This window comes from Zootoca vivipara, chromosome 15 (assembly GCF_965207765.1).
Source record: "Zootoca vivipara chromosome 15, rZooViv2.hap1.1, whole genome shotgun sequence".
NCBI classification, from domain to species: domain Eukaryota; kingdom Metazoa; phylum Chordata; class Lepidosauria; order Squamata; family Lacertidae; genus Zootoca; species Zootoca vivipara.
Genome location: NC_142598.1, coordinates 39,786,142 through 39,807,682, shown reverse-complemented (window position 1 = coordinate 39,807,682; position 21,541 = coordinate 39,786,142). Strand labels below are relative to the sequence as shown.

At 44.2% G+C, this 21,541-nt stretch overlaps 1 protein-coding gene across 3 annotated transcripts in view; it reads right to left on the bottom strand.

Moving 5' to 3' along the window:
• Nucleotides 1–21,541, bottom strand: part of ADAMTSL1 (ADAMTS like 1) — a 460,511-nt gene that overhangs the window by 129,085 nt on the left and 309,885 nt on the right. For all 3 annotated transcript variants that reach the window (XM_088659038.1, XM_088659040.1, XM_088659039.1), the window contains 3 exons: nt 13,141–13,252; nt 9,385–9,523; nt 232–282 (listed from right to left, as the gene is read on the bottom strand). In XM_088659038.1, the coding sequence (XP_088515164.1) occupies nt 232–282; nt 9,385–9,523; nt 13,141–13,252 (302 nt within the window). The remainder of the gene's footprint in view (nt 1–231; nt 283–9,384; nt 9,524–13,140; nt 13,253–21,541) is intronic.

Genomic DNA, 21,541 nt, shown 5'->3' with positions numbered 1-21,541 from the left:
TTCTTTGGTTTGTGTGATAGGTGATTATCATTCTTTGCGAGAGCTCCAGGACACGAGAAATCCAGATTTCAGTATCTCGTGTGTACAGAAAAGCAGGAAGCAATGAAAACAAAACACAAGACCACAGGCCCAGAGCATGTTTGCAGATCACTACCACACTCTGTTAAGAGCATCAATGAACCACAAGCACATATCTGCATGTTTGTTAAATAGAGAAGCTGGTTTACATACCGAGGAAGAGGATGGTAGAGGTCATAGGGCATGATCTGCTTGTATCCATCACTGTTAGGAACAATAATGCCAACCCTCTGAGTAGAAGGTACACACAATAAAATAAACACTAAATGATTACATTATACAAAGACATAGCATTAAATAGATTATTACGTCATTCTACTCATGCGGCTAAAAATCTAGCTTCAAAGACTAAGGAGGCAAGCAAAACTGGACACTGACACTCATCATTTCACTTTGCAAAATATTTCACGAACCGATTCATTAACCTATTAGTTAATATGGCTCCCACAATGCAAACTGATTTGTTTATTAAATGCAGAGCAGTTATGTTCTTAAACTGAACTCAACAGAGTTAATGAGTAAGTGAGAGAGAGAATGATGCGTTTTGCATGGTATCTGTGTGGAAGGGGCGCAGAAATTGTGACCCTCCAAATGTGTTGGGAGTTCAGTTCCCATCCTCACTGGGGCTGATGGGAGTTGGAATTCAACAACATCCAGATAACCAGAGGTTCACCATTCCTGGTGTGTGGAAAAGAAGAGTTTCTCCTCTCTTACAAATCACAAACAGCAAGTAGTTATTCTATCTCATTAAAAATAAAGCCCACCACCAAATTTTAAAGGTCAACCTAAAAAGTAGGGATTTTGTGCTGTGAAAAGATACATATTCACCATTACTTGACGACAAATAAAATTACTCTCAGTCGATCAGTAGGATTTGATTACAACTTCTCAACAAGATGGGAGAAATGTTGCCATCTTTGTACTAACCATACTGTTGAAGGATGCTTCCACACATCAAAGTTAACAGGAAAACAGGAAGCACAAACAGGAAATACCTCACTGGAGTTTCTTTTTGTTGAGGATTCAGGCTACTTATGCTTCTCTTGCATGATAGCAATCCTGCTAGTCCACATGGTCTAGCATCCATCACAACTAGGATCGCTCCTTGTTCAATATGTGGTTTCCAGGTCACCAGTGCTATAATTTACAGTCTTAATCCCCCACATTTACGGGGATGCCCCTTTACGAACCAAGCATTGATAAACCAAAGACTGGGCCAAGTGAAGCGAATATGCAAAAAGGCTACAAAGCCCGAGAGGCAAAAGTACATATTCTAATGGATCCCTTCCCAACAAATTGTAAAGCAAGCAAACAATACGAATCAATAATAGGAAAGCACCAGCTTTATTTAAGTGCTTGTTTGGATCTTTGGCGCTTATAGTTTGCAACTATGTGTACTGCTACATGAGAGGAGGCAGAATGTAAAAAATGGGTTTGTTAGACGCTATTGGCATTCTAAATTCTAGATGGCTAGTGAGGAACCACATTGCTGCTGGAGACCAAACCAATGTTGTCAGTCAGAAGCCCAGAGCCCAATACCAAAACACAGGGTTAATTGTTTTGGCAACTGCAAGAGCCCAGAGCCTAATTCAGTAAAGGCCACAGCAAACCCCGAATTTAAAGAACTACCTGAGCAGTGTGCGGGGAGCGTGAGATGACACAAATTTCCCTCAAGGCAACATCTGGACCACTGGGCATGTGATGAAAAGTTAGGGAACCTCAGAATAGAGCTGCTCATCTTTGTGTGCTGTCTGTTGAACCCTGAATTTAGGCTCCATCCAGGTGCAGGCAACAACAGGTTATATATACTGCTCCTTGGTGGGACTCTTAAACACAGGGCTGCAGCAGCATTCCTGAAAGGTCAGGGTTGCAGATTCCAAAGAAACAACTCTGCACATACAACTAGACCCCCCTCGCTGCAGATGTTTTGTGTTGTACAGATGGATCTCGAGGGATGCGCGCACACAATCCAGGGCTACTCAACACGGGCCCACTCTGTGCTTCCATCTTCTTCATCTGGAAGGCCCAGTACACCCCAGATGTTACACCCCAGATGTTACACCCAATTGTGTATGAGAGCTCAATGACTTTTTCTTAAGCAGAAGCAGTCCTGGGAGGCTGCAGTTTTCCAAGCAGAAGAAAAGCAAGAGGAAATGAGGCGCTTAACCCCTTCCTTCTGTGGCTGTCTGCTCAAGATCAACCCACGCAGCCCCCCCCCCCAGCTGCTCCCCTCTGTTGGGCTTTGAGGCTCTTTCAGCAAGTCTGAGGAGGAGGAAGGGCCTTGCATATTAGGCTGCATTGCGGATAAGGACGTAAAGCTGGAAGAGAGTCCTGACAGGATGTTTTCTTAACTAATTAGAGAGGTCTTTTCAGTTCATTTCAAATTGGCAGGTTACGCTGGAAATTTCTTAACTGCCTTGCTCTTATTCTGTCATCACGTCGCTGAAAAGTATTTAAATAGATAGCAATTATGAGGCAAATATCACAGTAAATCTGTATTCCTGTTTCCACAAAATTCGTGATCAGAAGAGCAACGAGGAAAGTATTTTGGCACATTGTGTGTACGGGAAGGGCCTCTTTGTCTTCAATGCCTGCAAGAGATGAGTCTTTAGCAGTCTTTGTTAGTGGTAGAATGCTTCCCGCTGTGCTAGCTGCCCTGCAACTGGGATTCATAAGGCAAGTGAGCTCCCTCATGAGACCTCAGGCTGCCAGTCAATAATTAAGCAGCAGAATTCAATCTGGAAGGCAGTGGGCCTGTACTGCGTGTTACAGATGCTGCTTTTTTGCAAATTGGCTCCACCTCTTTGTGGGGGCGCATAGCAGGTGAGCCGCCAAGCCTCCCCCCTCAGCGTGAGGGGCGGGACTGTGTCCCGCCTTATGCTGAGGAGGTCCGGCCATGCCAGTTAGCCAAGTGGCCAATCAGACGGCTTGGGGGCGTGGATGGGACCAATTTAAACCACAGGGCGATGCTGAATCGGCCCTTTTCAGCCCTGTGCCGCAGATCTCCCACCCTTTTTCCACTTGGCAAATTGGCACTGGCCACTTAGTTTTTGCCTACCTCGTAGCAATCGTCACAACTTCGTAAGGTTTGGCGGTTAGGCACTGGAATAGCAATGTGTGGGGGAGGGGAGGTGTGGCATCACCTGCCCCTCCATGCTTAAGGGTATTCCGTTAAAGGAATCTGGGGGTGTGGATCTTGTCCAAAGCCCAGAGAGGGGCTAGGGCCATGCCATGACCCCAGCGGGAACCCAGGGGATGCTCGAGTCAATCCACATTGCCGGGGCTCCCCCTACTGGTGGTTTACCCTTACCAGACTCCCTGCAAGGCGAGCAGGAGTCACATATAGTCTGTTGATGACAATGCCTAAGCCACGGGTCCCCAGACTTACCAGCGTTTGGGCCGGTTCCCACCGCGCCGATTGCGCGGCGGGCCGGAGGGCCGGCGGGCGGGGGAGCGCACGCCCGTGCGCATGCGCACGGGAGCTTACTGGCGCGGTGCTGCGCTTCCAGGGTGGGAAAAGCGCCGAAAATCCGTTGTGCGCATGCGCGTGGGCCTCCCCCAACCCGGAAGTGCACCAGAAATGACTTCTTCCGGGTCGGGAGAGGCCCATATGCATGCGCACAAAGGATTTTCGGCGCTTTTTTCCCAACCCGGAAGAGCGCTGCCGCGCTGCGCGCCGTAAGAGCGGGCGGCGGGGGTCGTCGCGGGCCGGATTGGCAGGCTAATTGGGCCGCATCCAGCCCCTGGGCCGTAGTCTGGGGACCCCTGGCCTAAGCCAATACTGCTCACATTCTGTAACCAATAAAGTTGTGGCCTAAATTTTTCCCATTAACATTAACCTAAAATTCTGTGTCCTTGTGTCTTTATTCTCATGGGGGGTGGCTTGGGGCTTTGACATGCAAAGCAGTATCAGAAGAAGAACAGTTGTGGGTCGTGTTTGCTAGCCTTTCCTCCTGCACCTCTTTTCACCTCTGTCACTTCCAAAAGTCATCCTTTCAGCTACTTTCCCACTAGATTGTGTTTCCAGCACAAACGCAAGAATGCATATGGAGGAAAACTGGCTGTGAGGAATTCAGGGAAAGGGTTAGGCACAAGTACATTGCAACCCCCCCCATTGCTTCTCCACTACAAATCCCATGCTCCCAACTCCCATCTTTTTTTTGGTGACTGCAGTCATTGGTCTTTAGTGGCTCAAATGCCTGCTCTCTGCCATTGTGATCGTGCGGAATATGGATACACAGCGGGGCGGTGGGGGAGCAGGAAATGGATGAACCAAACCTATGCATGTAAAGGCTAGAAGGAATCATTTTCGTTTGTCAAATGTGTTGGTGGAATTTTTTCAGCATTGTCTGTACAATGGAAGGCATTTGAAATAAAGGCACAAGATTACTTTGTTAGGACAAGCAGAGAAAGGGTGGGTAATGGAGCATCATTCCGGGTGTTAAAAGGTATGCACAGTTAAGTAGCATCAGCATAAAGGCTGTAATTAATGTGAAAAGGAAAAAAACACCAGGTGATTTGCCTATCATACGCAACCTCCCAGGAGCCTGTCTGTAGCCGGCAGTGCGAACAGCGAAAAGATGGATAGCAAGCACACAAGGGAAACCCACTCAGATCAAGGGCCTGAGTGAAGCTTACTCTTAATATTGGTGAAAATGGATTAATTAAACCAATTAGCGCAGGGGGGGGGGAATTCTGCAGTGCTCTTTCAGAGCAGGTTCCCCTGGGAGTGTATATATATATATATATATATATGTGTGTGTGTGTGTGTGTGTATGTATGTGTGTGTGTATGTATGTATATATATATATATATATATATATATATATATATATATATATATATATTGCCTCCAAGAGAACCAGATACGGATGCTTTGCAAAGGGTAGTTGTGTTGGAGCAGAGCATCCCCCACTCGCCTCCTCCCGTCCAGCAAAAAAGAAAAGTTTGCTCAGCGCAGGATAACTCTCTCTCATGCCATTATATACAAATGTGTGTGTGTGTGTGTGTGTTTGTGATGGAGGAAAATTATATACAATGATTTAATACACAGACCATGCATATTCTCAGTTCTTTTTATCTAGTTAAAGTGATTCTGCTCATTGCAATCGCCTAGATCAGGGTGGGTCAACCCATTGTCCTTCTTTGGCAGCCCATCTTAAAACACCTTAAAGCCTTTAAAAAATATGTATTTTTTTGCGTCATGCATTGTTAACGGAAGTGCACAATCTGTTTGCTAAATTTCTTTAATAATCAAATATATTAAATTTAATCCATTAATATATATTTAATAATTAAATCACATATTTAATGTATCAGTATTTAATATATATATTGAGTGCTGCCAAGCACAGGCTGGAGTCCTCCTTGGGCAGGCGGCACAGCGTGGCCCTGCTTGTGGGGCAGGGTCACTCCGGCAGGGTTGGCGGCAAGAGCTGGGGTGGCGCATCATGCCCCTTCACCTTCCGTGCCCCACCCCCCTGGTGCATGCGGACCCCTCTGGCGCACCTGTGCCAGGAGCTCACGCTATGCTGATAAATAAATATTAAAATAAATACCTAAGCAAAAGAACAAAACGGTTGCCCCAGTAGACCTGATCAGCCTATTAAAGAGCAAAGGCAATTATGAGGAAGGTCCTATACTACAGTCACATTTCCGACTAAGCCAACTTCATTCTGGTAGGTCCTGTTAGTGGAAGCAGAAGACTCTTGCATCTAAAGGACTCCTGCCCTTCAGGATCTGTATGTCAGCAGCCTCACATTGATCCGTCTTGTATAAGAGCAAAAATTACCTCCATGGCATCTGCCCAGAAGTTATTTTGCTCTTGCTTTTGATATGCACGCACCATACAGCCACCTGCCTTAACATTGATGTATATGTAGTGTCAGGTTATATATATATATATAGAAAACCAAACTGGAAAACAGCTTTGAAATCAGTTCCCAGAAACAAATGGCATGTGTGAGCTATAATATAATAAACATCAAGAAAGGCAAACATTTAAAAATGAATGGCGAAAATAAATACCTAGGCATGTTTAATCTTTATTTTGCAGGCACCAGTGACATTTTGAGCTGCCTGCCGCGTGTCTCCCCATCCCCTCTGCTTATGGTACATTGCAACTTGCAAATTTGTGGAACTGCCCTTTTCTATTTACCCTGATGATTCAGGCTGGCACAACATGTAGACAATGGGTTGTACCTTTACGCAGCGCATCAGTCATATCTTGTGCTCAAGAATGCCTGTTTTTGTTGTTCTGGGCAGGCCAGAGCACAGAGCTATCATGCTATATGCAACCAATATCTTAGGCAGGCCATAGCTAGCCGATTAGGATGCAACAGGAGGAAAGCAGAGGAATGCACAGGTTTGCTGTCCTTGCTCCTGTTAGTGCTACAGTTTATTATAAATCTGGTTGGTGGTCATGTTCTTTGCTGGAGGCCAATTCTGCCTTAATTGTTAACTTTGCGCAATCTCTTTCCATATTGCTTATCCTTTTCAGGCAAATGTTTAACATTAACATAAAGGTAAAGATACTCCTGACCGTTAGGTCCAGTTGCGGATGACTCTGGGGTTGTGCGCTCATCTCGCTTCCAGGCCAAGGGTCCACAGACAGCTTTCCGGGTCATGTGGCCAGCATGACTAACCCGCTTCTGGTGAACCAGAGCTGCACACAGAAACGCGGTTTACCTTCCCGCCGGAGCAGTACCTATTTATCTACTTGCACTTGACGTGCTTTTGAACTGCTAGGTGGGCAGGAGTTGGGACCAAACAACGGGAGCTTACTCTGTCGCGGGGATTCGAACTGCTGACCATCTGATTGGTAAGCCCTAGACTCAGTGGTTTAGACCACAGCACCACCCGCGTCCCTTTGTTTAACATTAAAGGTAAAGGGACCCCTGACCATTAAGTCCAGTTGCGGACAACTCTGGGGTTGTGGCGCCCATCTTGCGTTACTGGCCAAGGGAGCCGACGTTTGTCCACAGACAACTTCCGGGTCATGTGGCCAGCATGACTAAGCCGCTTCTGGTGAACCAGAGCAGCACACAGAAACGCCGTTTACCCGTTTACCTTCCCGCCGGAGCGGTATCTATCTATCTACTTGCACTTTGACGTGCTTTTGAACTGCTAGGTTGGCAGGAGGAGGGACCGAACAACGGGAGCTCCCCCTGTCATGGGGATTCGAACCGCCGACCTTCTGATCGGCTTTTGGGGGCCCCTGGTCCCTCAGCCCCTCCTTGATGGCAACCCTGGCTGAGTTAAAGAAAGTTATCAGAAGTGGACTTTTGTGTTAAAAAGCTGTGAGCTCAGGTCAGGTACTGGAGACAAATTCCTAAGCTCAGAATATGAGCAGATAGACTTGCATCTTTGATTCTAACTGCATGTATTTTGTATCTGATTCTGGCAGCTAGACCTTGAGGTTCTAATAATAATAATAAAACCCAAAGTAGATCCAGCAAGCCTGAAGTCCGTCTCTCCCCTGCTCTAACAAGACCCAATTCTAATTATTTTTCTGTGTTGGCAATTGATTTAAAAACAAAACAAAAAACCACACCATAAGGTTCCCAGCAGAAGGAGTGGGAACATTTGATCAAAGGTCAAAGGTAACAAGCAATAAAACCCTGGTCAATACTTAATTTTCATGAAATGCCCTTTTCAAATTGGAAAATAGAACATTCAATAATAAAAGGTGGCTGGAATTTCATATATGTTATCGTTCTACTGCTATCGGTATTTTCCTCCTTTCAACCGTCAGAAACACTTGTTGTCACTGTAATCATTTTAATGACAAGGCGTCTCTTGGATCTTATTAGACAAATGAACACATCTGTGCCTCCTTTGAAAACAATATATGGGGTGGGAGTGGGGAAACAAGTCTGACTGACAGTAAATTCTAATGCATGTTTACTCAATAGGAAGTCCCATTGTGCTGAAGAAGATTTATTCCCACATAAATGTGCACAGGATTACAGCTTTAATAGCTGAATTATTCTATAAAATAGGAAAAACCTTCTGAAAATCACATTGAGTTGGTCAGGATTTGAATAGATGAAAACACAAACCAACAAACCTTCCCCCCATTGATAAAGTTGTGGATAAATGCCAGTGATATGGGATGGGAATTTCTCCAGATATGTTTCCACAGATCTCTCTCCCCCGCCCCTACTTGCTCAAAAGAAAATGAGTTTGAATCCTGACAAGACAGAAGTACTGTTTGTGGGAGACAGGAGGCGGGCAGGTGTGGGGGGCTCCCTGGTCCTGAAAAGGGGTAACTGTGCCCTTGAAGGACCAGGTGCGCAGCCTGGGAGTCATTTTGGACTCACAGCTGTCCATGGAGGCGCAGGTCAATTCTGTATCCAGGGCAGCTGTTTATCAGCTCCATCTGGTACGCAGGCTAAGACCCTACCTGCCCGCAGACTACTGCAATGCGCTCTATGTGGAGCTATCTTTGAAGGTGACCCGGAAACTACAACTAATCCAGAATGTGGCAGCTAGACTGGTGACTGGGAGCAGCCGCCGAGACCACATAACACCGGTCTTGAAAGACCTGCATTTCCGAGCACAATTCAAAGTGTTGGTGCTGACCTTTAAAGCCCTAAACGGTCCAGTATACCTGAAGGAGCGTCTCCACCCCCCATCGCTCAGCCCGGACACTGAGGTCCAGTTCCGAGGGCCTTCTGGCGGTTCCCTCGCTGCGAGAAGCCAAGTTACAGGGAACCAGGCAGAGGGCCTGCTCGGTAGTGGCACCCGCCCTGTGGAACGCCCTCCCACCAGATGTCAAAAAGAAAAACAACTGCCAGACTTTTAGAGGACATCTGAAGGCAGCCCTGTTTAGGGAAGCTTTTAATCTTTAAGAAATTAGTGTATGTTAATATTTATGTTGGAAGCCGCCCAGAGTGGCTGAGGAAACCCAGCCAGATGGGCGGGGTATAAATAATAAATTATTATTATTATTATTATTATTATTATTATTATTATTATTATTATTATTAAAGTGCCATCCTAAAAAAACACATGCCTACTCAGAGAGATAAAGCTACATTAACAACACTTTCAAGAGTTGTCCACCACATTTACCTCAAAAATGCTAAATCAGATCCCAGTTAATTTACTACGCCAGAACAGAAAATGTCCTGGGATTCTCTCCCCCCCCCCCAAATTCAAGATGTTCTGATCAATGTGGTTACATTAATTTGTACATGCCGGCTGGGTAACAAGCTATTTGCAATCCTCTCAATATCTAAACAATAAATTAACTGGTTTGATTTTGCTCAGTGTAAACTATCTCAAAATCATGAACGGACTTACCTGGCAGGGCAAGGATCCAGGTTGCACTCCTGAAGTTTGGGCTTTGGCTTGATGTTTTCAGGGTAGTAGTGGCAGTATTGGTCAGAGACCACTCTATTGCTTCTCAGATCATAGCACTCGGCAGAAGTCAGCTGGTAACCTTTTAAAAAAATCTAGACTCAGAAAAGACAAAGACAACTACGCAACTCTGAATTAACTTTCAGTGCTAAGATTTGTGAGGCTGAGCTAAAATATTAACCAGAATGTACTTGCTAGCCTAAAAAGTGGGTCTTAGGAATGTAAATTTAGGTTTGTTCCAAACATTCGTTTCTCTTTTAGTCACATGTATCACTAGAGCTAAGAGGCTACGTACAAATTGACAAACCTATGTGGCTGAGTCATTATGGTGCTTTTTAAAGTTATGAAATGCAGCTTTGGGTAATTATTTAGAGAGGAGAAACAGTCGTGGAGAAGATGCTTAAGTCCTTTCTCACCTGCATCCAATTGTAACAGCCACTCTAAGCGGCTTCAATTCACGTGGTTTCCCAAAATGTGACTGGAAGTCACTGTTAATTTCTCAGCTATCTGTGAAAATTTCATGTAGACACCTTGCCCCAATAATTATCCACACACACAAAATTAAAGAGGACACCTGGTCCGTTGCCCTACAATAACCTTAACTATTACATTGTCACATATCTTGACGCTCTTCCACAATGTTTCAGAGGGTCCCCCCAACCCTCTGAAACAGATTTCCAGGGAGTTCTGAGTCCTGCAGTGGGGAAAGGAGAACGGGCAAGAATTGCTTCCCCTTCTCTTACATTGACAGACACCTTCACTGGATCAAGAGCTATTCTGCAAGTATAACAGCAGTATTGGATTTCACCTCTTGCCGAAGCCTTTCAAAAAGAAACATTTGGAAGTATCAGCTTCCCAGCTATTGTTTTATTCTGGGGATTTCATTTAATTCAAAGTCACTGCTGTATATAAAGTATAATTCAGAGTTAACAAAGGTTGCTGGATACTGTCGATGGCAGTTTCCTTGAGAGGAACAAGAAGTTTATAGAATGCCTGTTGTTGGCCCTTGCTTTCCTTAAGGTGGAAATTGATTCCCTTTGCCATGTCTTGGTTAGCTCCATGCCGATGTCAACTGCAATATTATATGGTTCTCTTTTAGAGAGGGTTAATGCCCTATGCTGATTCCTGTATAACAACCTCAGATTCTTAAGCTTGGTGCTACAGAAATCTAAAATGATAAAGTAGTAAAAGCAATGCGCAAACTTCCCCTGGCTGCTCGTATCTTTCGAGTTGATTTATCTTTTTCCTTAAAGTCCAGCTTTTGCGCTCTGCATTACCAGTCTCCTTCTGTGCATTTCCTCCCCTTCCCCCCTGTAATTTCCCATATGGGAGTATCAACTGTTGTGATCTAATTTCAATTACCAGATGCCAGTTGTCTCTAGGTGCTGCTATCCTTGACCACAAAGATTGCATAACTCCCCCGGAGGCTTTCAGGACAAGTCACTATGACAATTCCTTTAATGAAATGATTTGAAAATAGTTGAAGAGGCAAGGGGAAGTTAAAATCGCAGGCTTCTTCCCAGAGCACTAGGATTCAGTATGCCCGTATCACATACGTAGTACCCAATATAACATGGCAAGTTTGCTAACTTTGCTCTTTCATTTGCCTTACTGCGTCCAATAAATGGGATCTCTTCCTCCAAGCAAGTTGCAGAGCTGATGATGAGTTATGGAATCAAAAGCACATGCTGGATATATTAAAAGCAAAAACAAAAAGATAGCTCCAAAAAGTATGCAAAAAAAAGAGACCCTGTTTCTGTAATATGGCTAAACAGTCTGCAAACTTCACCTGTAGGGTGAAATTTAGGTGCATTTTTCTGTAAAAGGAGCAGCTAGACAAATGAATGCTTTCAGTGGTTGTAACAGTAAGGTAAAGGTAAAGGGGCCCCTGACCATCAGGTCCAGTCGTGTCCGACTCTGGGGTTGCGGTGCTCATCTCACTCTATAGGCTGAGGGAGCCGGCGTTTGTCCGCAGACAGCTTCCGGGTCATGTGGCAGCATGACAAAGCTGCTTCTGGCGAACCAGAGCAGCGCATGGAAACGCTGTTTACCTTCCCGCCGGAGCGGTCCCTATTTATCTACTTGCACTTTGATGTGCTTTCAAACTGCTAGGTGGGCAGGAGATGGGACCGAGCAACGGGAGCTCACCCCGTCGCTAGGGAATTGAACCGCCGACCTTCTGATCAGCAAGCCCTAGACTCTGTGGTTTAACTCACAGCACCACCTGGGTCCCGGTTGTAACAGTATTGAACTTAATTCTCTCTTCAGGGTAACTTTCAAGATTATACTTTTCAACCAGGATTTGGAAAACACGTAGGGGTGAAATGGGTAGAATGTGGCTGATATGCATCCTTGTAAACCTGGAGTGTCCCAAAGTCATTGTGCCATGCACATAGTCTGAAGATAGTCAGAAAAGCTTTGTGAGATGTTTCCTCATATTCATATTGAACATTTCTGAAACTAGTGAAAGCCATGACTTCAGTCCTTCTTTGGCGACTGCAGATACTTTCAGAACATGCATATATATCTATCTCTATATTTAACTTGGTATACAGGAACTGACTTTCTAAAGAGGGAAGTAATCTGGGAAGGAGAGATGGTTTACAGTATACTGTAAGAGTGAAAAGCAAGTCGTTAATCAGTGGTATTGAGGCATCCTTGTGGACCACTGGAGTTATAAATAGCAACAAACCACCTTCTATAATTATCCGCCACAGAAATACACTTCCCTTGGGACAGATAACGCTGCAAATGAGATGCAGTGTTTTTTGCAAGCACACCTGGGAAAAGACTCACACAGCAGCAACTTGGGAAAAGGTTATGTTTATTGAAACATAACAAACTTTGAGGATCTGCAAACCAACAAGCTGATTCACCACATCAAAATATAGTCAGGACAGGGAAGCTCCCTGAGGGTTAAACTCCCTCACGACCCATGGATCGGTTGAGAGGTCTTGCCTGTGATGGAGTTGGAGCAAAAGATTGGAAGGAACTCTTCCTCATGCTCTGAAGACCCTGGAAATCTGGGATCTGCATGCACACTGTGTTCAGCGCTCACCCCAGGATGCATGACAACAAAAAGCATGCCAAATGCAAACTTTTACCTTTCAATAAAAAGTGGCTTGTATCATTGAAACCTCTGTCATTGTGTTTTTCCTTTAAGTCAAAAGATGTTAATGTACGAGTTGTTTTTTTCTAAACTAAAACCTCCGAATTCAGGTTAAATTGCCGCTTTGGCACTGCAATAAATAAGTAGGTTTTGGGTTGCAGTTTGGGCACTCGGTCCCTAAAAGGTTTGCCATCACTGTCATAAGGCAAGTTCCCCTCCCCTCTCTGGTTGGCAGCAGAAGCCACTTACTGAAAAAGTCACAATTCTGGGACAAAACAAATAAGTCTTTTTCCTGGGGGAACTAAGATGCTGCAAATCCGCTCCCATGCTAATTGGGTGTGAATGGCATTTTCCAGGCAGCTTTCCTAGACGTAGCTGTACTGTACAGAAGTACTAATCAGATACAATCAACATTCTCTCCCCTCCCCCCTAGCAGTTCCTAACAGTTGAAATCCATTCCAAGATGAAGAGTCGACAAGAGTTAATTCAAAACGAGTGAAACTCATTCCCTTTTTTAAAGCAACAACAACTTAACCTTATGTATATTGGTACAGAATGCAAAACGGTAAAAACAATGTTAAATTTATTACCTCCACCGCAGGAAGCGGAACAAGGAAAGAAATCAGTTTCTCTCCATCGGTGAATGATAGGCTGATAGAAAATAAACTGAACCGTACTGTCGGCAGCACCAGCGTAACGGATCTGAAAAGGAGAAACGCTGCAGGTAAAGTTGAAAGGTATGTAGCGCGGGTATCAAACACCTGTACAGTTCACAAAATATAATAAAAAAAACACGGCTGAGAATATTCAGAGCAAGAGAAACATGTTACACCTTCTGCTGGAACAATGTCAAAATGTATATACAGAAGTATTAAACAAGGGATGCACATCAAAGTAAATTAGGCAGGCTGTGAATCCTAAATGCAGTTGACACAGTGGAAGTGCACTGCCAGCGACGAGTGGGGTGGGGGACAGATACAAAACCAATCGCATTATATTTGGATTACTTATTTCTTCAGGAAGTAACAGGAATGTAAGTACTACCGTAATAAAATAGCATTTTAGCTGGGTGGGGGTGGGGGTGGGGGAACCAGGGCAGAAATGCTTCAGGATACGTTGAAAGATATAAGAGTTGCACTCTACTGAGGGAAAGCTGGTCTTTTAAAAATCAAGATAAACAGTGATATAAATTCCCCATTGGAAATATATATATATACAGCTGTAGCAATATAGGTATCCCTGGGCAACAGAGGAGGCCTCTTGTACGGATTAATATCATTTTGTTGAACATGCCATAAACAGGATGTCCAATTCCTTGAAGTAGGGTGGTACATTAATCAAGTATGGATCTGAACTTAACAAAAAGCCCCGTCGACTCTTGGGAACCAGAATGGTATCATGCTAGACGCTATTTGAAATCTCTTACTGGAATGTGCAGCAATGAAAGCTTTTGTAGCTTAAAGAGAGAGAGAGGGGAGAGAGAGGGGGGGGGAACAGCGACGTTGCCTGAACCTTAAAGGTCTCGTGTGTGAGGTCCTAAGCCAGAGTGTGATAAATGAGGAGAGAGATTACACAGGGACTAGTTAAAAGGTTGAGTAGGTTCCACATCCCAAGTTGGGAAGACATAACAACCCAGATCCCCAAGGATTCTTGTTGTGTTGTCTGCTTGATTATCTGTCTTCTCTGACACAGAGAAAAGGCAGATGCAGATCGATCTCCTGAAATAAGTGGGAAGTTATTCAGACAGCCAGGAATACACTGCAATTAATCACAGATGGAAAAATAACATTACTAGGTGAACGAGGCAAAAGAAATCAGTAAAAAAAAAGAGTGTTTATTGTTTCATAAAAGCTGCATAGGCTTTGGGAGAAGAAGAGACTGTTATGATTACCGTGTTGTCAGAATTTTGTTTGACAAGAGGTTAGACCTGGGTTCTGCAGCCCGCAGGCAGTATCAGCTGTTGACTAGGCACACATGTTGATTCTGCTGAAAGCTAAATCCTTTATCCTGCCTGCTGCACACCCATTTTAAAACTTTGGACTACCTCTAAAAGCTGGGGGAGAATCCACAAGCCAGGAAGCCGTGTCTCCATGTTGAAAAGGGAAACATCTCTTCTCAATTCCACCTTCTGACTCAGAGTGGTGCTCACTTCTGTTGTGAATTAGTAAAATGGATTAAGGGGCTGTCTCTGCATGCTAGTCTTATGATTAGTTGAATGACTTTTCATCTATTTTAAAGGTATTTTAAGTTAAATTTGTTGTTTTGCACCCAGTCCAGAATACTTCCGGGATGAAGGGAATAAAGAACTAATAGAAATAAATAAAACTAGGCAGTTGCTGAGATCATACCAAAACACAATGGGTTCCCCCAGACACCCCATTTATTGAGCATTCATCCTGACTCAGGGGAATTAGAGGCTCAGGAATAAACTCAACACAAATCCAGAGTAGAGTCCCTAAAACGGTTGGATTAGTGCCGAGTTCGCCTCCTTCTGGCAACTCCTGCAGCCAAGCTGGTGCCAAACATCTTGCTCTGCTTTCCTTTGGGCCACATCAGCGAGGCCGAGAGGGCTTGTCGTCTCAGCAGCCCAGAACCTCCATGCATGCTGCCTAGGCTTCCACTCCAGAGAGTTCCCCTTTGTGCTGTTAACACAGCAAAAACAACGTAGGAGGCAGCAGTTATGAGTTACTGACCTCTGCAGCCACAGCAGGTGCTGAGATTCTCCAATGGTTTGACTCCACCCCTGGAGGCACACTCCATTGTCTCTCAAGACAGATGGATGCCAACCAACACCCTGAATTGCTTGCTAAAGCTTATGAATGAGATTACGATTATGAATGAGAGTACGTTTCTGGGCACAATTCAAAGTGTTGGTGCTGACCTTTAAGGCCCCAAATGGCCTCAGTCCAGTATAACTGAAGGAGTGTCTACACCCCCATTGTCCTGCCTGGGCACTGAGGTCCAGCGCCGAGGGCCTTCTGGTGGTTCCCTCCCTGCGAGAAGCCAAGTTACAGGGAACCAGGCAGAGGGCCTTCTCGGTAGTGGCACCCGCCCTGTGGAACATCCTCCCACCAGATGTCAAAGAGAAAAACAACTACCAGACATTTAGAAGACATCTGAAGGCAGCCCTGTTTAGGGGAGCTTTTAATCTTTGACGGACTATTTTATTTTATTTTAACATTTTGTTGGAAGGTGCCCAAAGTGGCTGGGGAAACCAGCCAGATGGGTGGGGTATAAATAATAAATTTATTATTATTATTATTATTATTATTATTATTATTATTATTATTATTTCTGTTCTTTATTGAGTATTTCGTCTGATCTGTTTGTGGGGCAGTTACCCAACACTGATCATTAATACTGCCATTTACCATAATTTATTTGCAGGGTACTTATACGTCTTATCATTAATCACTTGTTCATTCCACACTTTTCAATGCATTTCAAAGCTGGATTACCTTTTAAAAAGTGTATCTGTTATGCTAGGACAATATAGCACTTCAATCCACTTTTAATTGTGCAAACCTAAATTCCCAGCATGCATTTAAATTCCTCCCACAAAACAGCAGGGCGCTTGGGAGGCACCCTTTATCTTAGGATCATAACTACCACATTAAATCAGATATTTTCATTGAACTTCTTACTTAATATCATTGGGGTAGGCACACAACTGGAACTCTCTCTCTGTGTGAAAGTGAATGGAGTGGTGACAGCAAGAGAAAAACAGCAGGTTGGGGAAAAGTTAAACACTGCCTTTACCCCTACAAAGTCTCCACCGCCTCCTGAAAATCCTTTCCCCCTACAATCAGAAACCACAATGTCTTAAAAGCACACACTTGACTGAACAATTGGTATTGGCAATTGTATTATAAATTGGTATTGTTATAATGAGGCTATTCATTAGTGAAAATTATTATCTAAACACACACACACACACACATTTGCATGCAGCACATAACCTGGTTCTAAGATAATTATCAACTTCATTACTAGAGATAACTCTTTGAAGAGCACTTATGGAAATGAGCAACAAAGTCACTTTCCACTTAAATTTTGCTATGATGGAAATTGCAAGATGGTGGGGTGTGTGCCAGTTTCCAACCACTATTTAGTACCACGGGTTTGCCAATAACTTGGGAGCAGCTGGGCATATCACTATCTGACTTACGACTGGGCTCTAGTATAAATCCTGAACATTTTTGCCATAAGTGATGTGCAAAGGTTTTCCCATGAACAATAATCTCAGGAGAGGAAGTGGCCCTTGGAGAGCATTATTATTACACCACCACAAATAATATCCACCAATGTTCCTAAATTGTTCTGCCTATTTTTTAAAAAATTGTGGCTAGTTGTACTATTGGCCTTCCCAACATTGGTTTTAGAAACCCAAGTTCAAGGGAAAGTACAGGTTCTAAATATATCTGTTAAATGCATTGTACCATGGAAAACACTAAAGAGTAATACCCTGCTCAGTTTATCAAAACCACACGTTATGTGCTTAACACCCACCCACATCTGAAAAATGAAGTTTCTTTGAATCTGAAGGTTCACAGTGGAAGCCGAGAGGAGCTCAGGATTCCCAGGACATGTTCAAGACCCAGTAAGTAATTTATATATATATATGGAAGCATTATTATATGGAAAGAAGCATCTGAATTTGGCGAGACGTCCTGATGAACTTGCTTAGGATCACTTCCGATGTCAGGAAACTTAAATAATGCAAATGGGTCCCCTTAGCCCTGTGATGGCTTTGGTATCAAAACCACATGATATAATATATATGTCTATATGAATGATCCGGGAAAGGAGAAAAGGAAGGAAGCACCCGAAGCAATCAATGTCTTCCCCTTTGTTTCTAAATGATTTATCAGTTTACTGCAGATGCTGAAAACAACTGTATGGACAGGCAGCAGCTTCTCCCCCAATCCCTTGTGAGCTAATATATGTCCGCTTTGATCAAACTTCACACAGATCCATAAATAACAGGGCTCTTTGTGATAAACGTAATAAATAATCTTACGCTTGAAGCTATGGTAGGAAATGGTGATTTGAAACATCTCTCTGGCAGTTAGTCAACTGAAAGTTAGACCACTTTTTTTTTTTTTAAATCAGATAAGTTCACTTCCTGTTGCTAAACAGAACTATTTGGATTTTGGCAATGTAGGTCCCATCAATTTACTCCTGCCTGTTGGAGTTTACAGTAGCCTGACCTAAGATGCACGTTCTAAGGTTCCATCTGCTATTGTTGGGTTTAATCCACATGACATATTAATCGAGTTTTGCTTGGTCATCATCAAATGGCCATCTGCAAAAGGGGTATGGTCAGGTTTAGAAGGAAGACTTTTCCTCAAATGAAAACACACTTCTAAGGAACTTGGATTTCCTTTCTTGGTGAATACTTAACAGGTTAGGCTTGGAGATGGGGTAGTCGCAGAATCAGGCCCATAGATGTATTCAATTGGTGGGGTTGGAGGTTTCAGGCGCACGATGGAGTCATTTCCCACTCCTGACTGGCTGCATCTCCAGAGCAGTCCCAAAGAATCAGTTGATCTAGTAAACTCATATCCCATTTTCGCGTGCACACAGACCCAAGCTCTGAATTTGAAATCCACGTTTGGATGTAGTTTTGTCCATCTAAGATTGTTTGTACCGGAAAAATTATTATTATTATTATTTTTAATGAGTTGAAAATGTCTGCCATTAGCACCCTTTCAAAGATAAGGGAAAAAGACATAGCGGGTTGACACGAAGTACAGTTCTTCTAGTTTTTCCAAGGGTCTGTTCCTCAGAAAATAGGGGAAAAGGAATTAATCACTATTATTAGATAAATACGCAAGTGTGGAATATATGCTTACAGACCCTCCAAGTGCCCCTGTTTCCCAGGGACAGTCCTGGATTTATAGAAGCCGTCCCAGTTTTTGATTTTGATCCCAGAATGTCCCGCTTTCCCCCAAGGCGTCCCTATTTTCACTGAAAAATGTTGAAGGGTATGGTAAAGGTAAAAGGACCCCTGACCACTAGGTCCAGTCGCCCTCCAGATGTTTTGGGACTACAACTCCCATCATCCCTAGCTAACAGGACCTGTGGTCAGGGATGATGGGAGTTGTAGTCCAAAAACAGCTGGAGACCCAAGTTTGGGAAACCTGCACAAAGGGCAAGAAAAGATGCAGATACCACAATTTGATTACCAACAACTCTTAAGAAACAAGTGAAGGAAAGGCAGTGGTTTGTTCTGCTGTACTGAAGAACATCCGATGACCTACAAACGTGTAGATTTTGATGAAGAGTAGCTGAAAATGTTTAACAGCCTTCAACAGCTCCGAGGCGGGGGGGGGGGGGGCAGAGATGAACAAGTTAATGCAACAATGGGAAGAGCTTCACCAGTTCACATCCTGCCTGTTGGGCATTTTATTTGGTGTGTGGCCACAGATGCCATTTTGAGACTCCCACCCTGCCTTCAAAAGACCAAGATTTTTTCTCATCATACATTATGCATATCCAATCTTCATGCAAACATGTGTCCTCTTCTACAAGTTGGTTGGAGGGCCCAATCCACATACCGTGTACTGGACCCAGAAAATCCTATTGGCACCCCCACTTTTAATAAACACCTCTTTAGGTACCTTGTGTGAACTTGAGATATACAGGTGTGGTGAGGAATGCAAATCTAATAACAATAACAACAACAACAACAACAACAACAACAATAATAATAATAATACAGTGGACACTCGGGTCGCGAACGTGATTCATGCGGGAGGCACGTTCGCAACCCGCAGCATTCGCAACCCGCAGTGCTGCGTCTGCGCACACGCGGGTTGCAATTTGGCGTTTCTATGCATGCGCAAAGTGGGATTTAGTGCTTCTGCACATACGCGAGTGGTGAAACCCAGAAGTAACCCATTTGGGTACTTCCGGGTTCGGTGCGGGACGCAACCTGAAAAGACTCAACCAGAAGCGTCTGGAAACTGAGGTATGACTGTAACAATAATAATAATTTTTTAAAAAACTGTTTTTGCATTGGGAACATTTTCTCAGCTGGACCAGATTGCTACATCTGGAGAGGGTTATGAAGGGCAGGTACCACAAAAAAGTCCACAAATTTAATTCTATTCTATTTTATTCAATTCGGTTTGATCCCATATTCTGCTTCCCACTTTGCATTTCCATCTGCCACAAACACCCTGTGACACTATATCCCACAATGAAAAATTTATGGTATCCTGAACACAATGCAATTTTTACAGCTTAACAGTTGAAATCCTTCAGGCCCTCTTGACCTACCTCCCCCCCCCAAAAAAAAGGGTTTTTATTTTATTTTATTGTAATTCCCAAGTGCTCACATTTGTCTCTGCAATTTCACCCCCTTCCCCTACAGAATGTGCACACTGCCTCCAGCAATGTGTTTTATATTACCTGGAAGAATAGGAAAGCATTAATGTGAGGAAACAACTTGATTCTTACAGCCAGCACTGTGCAGAGCAGAACTTCAAAACTAGACAAATGACGTCTTGACCAAAGCCAGCCTGCTCATCTTGAGAAGCTTGGGGTTTAGTTTTATATGCATTTTACACCTTCTGTGAGACTGCAGAAGCATAAAAACCAGTGAATGATGAGCCTGAATCAGGGTCTAATTTGCCCACTTCAGCTTCACTTTATACTGACTCTTATTTTAGCTGGGATCTCATAACCGACCTGCCTTTTCCACAAGTGTTGCCTCCTTCGCCCCATGAATGTGTTCATCCCTAAGAGCTTTGATTCTACTCTATTTAACATGGCAATTTATTCAATAAGAAACGACACACAGAGCACTTGCAACAGCCTGCAACCACGTACAGTATTTCCAATAAAAGTTTGCAACTATTTGTATAGCTACAGTATCTTCCTAATGACCCACACACTACCCAATGCTGAACGAAAGCCCTTTTGGTGGGCTGACAGCTCTGATTCCTCAGAGCTATAGGCAGCATATGCAACATAAATTTAAAGCCCATTCAGTGGCAGAGGAACCCTCTCCGGCACCCGGGGCGGCACAGCCCGTACAGACTGCGCATGTGCAGCAGCCCACGCATGCGCAGTCCGTACAGAATGCCGCTGCTGCTTGCACGGCGACCACTACATTGGCTCCCAGTACGTTTCCGAGCACAGTTCAAAGTGTTGGTGCTGACCTTTAAAGCCCTAAATGGCCTCGGTCCAGTATACCTGAAGGAGCGTCTCCACCTCCATCATTCTGCCCGGACACTGAGGTCCAGCGCCGAGGGCCTTCTGGCGGTTCCCTCGCTACAAGAAGCCAAGTTGCAGGGAACTAGGCAGAGGGCCTTCTTGGTAGTGGTGCCTGCCCTGTGGAATGCCCTCCCAACAGATGTCAAATTGGAAAACAACCACCAGACTTTTAGAAGACATCTGAAGGCAGCCCTGTTCAGGGAGGCTTTTAATGTTTAATAGATTACTGTGTTTTATTTTTCTGTTGGAAGCCGCCCAGAGTGGCTGGGGAAACCCAGCCAGATGGGTGGGGTATAAATAAAAAATTATTATTATATTATTATTATTATACAGGCTGCCACACGAGTGGCAACCCGTATGGAGTGTGCATGTGCAGCAGCCCGTATGGACGCCACGTGAGAGGCAGCCCATACGGAATACGCACCCCCTCGGGCGCTCTACAGTTGGGGAGAGGATGGGGCCATCTTGTCACCCCTCCCAGAGTGGCACCTGGGCCGGACCGCCACCTCCATCCCCTTCCTCTGCCCCTGAGCCCATTTCACTACCTCCCAAAGAATTCTGGGAACTGCAGTTTGTTAAGGGTGCTGGGAATTGAAGCTAGTTCCCAGGCAGTGAGAGATTTTACTTTCTTGGGCTCCATGATCACTGCAGATGGTGACAGCAGTCACGAAATTAAAAGACGCCTGCTTCTTGGGAGAAAACCTCGACAGCATCTTAAAAAGCAGAGACATCACCTTGCCAACAAAGGTCTGTACAGTTAAAGCAATT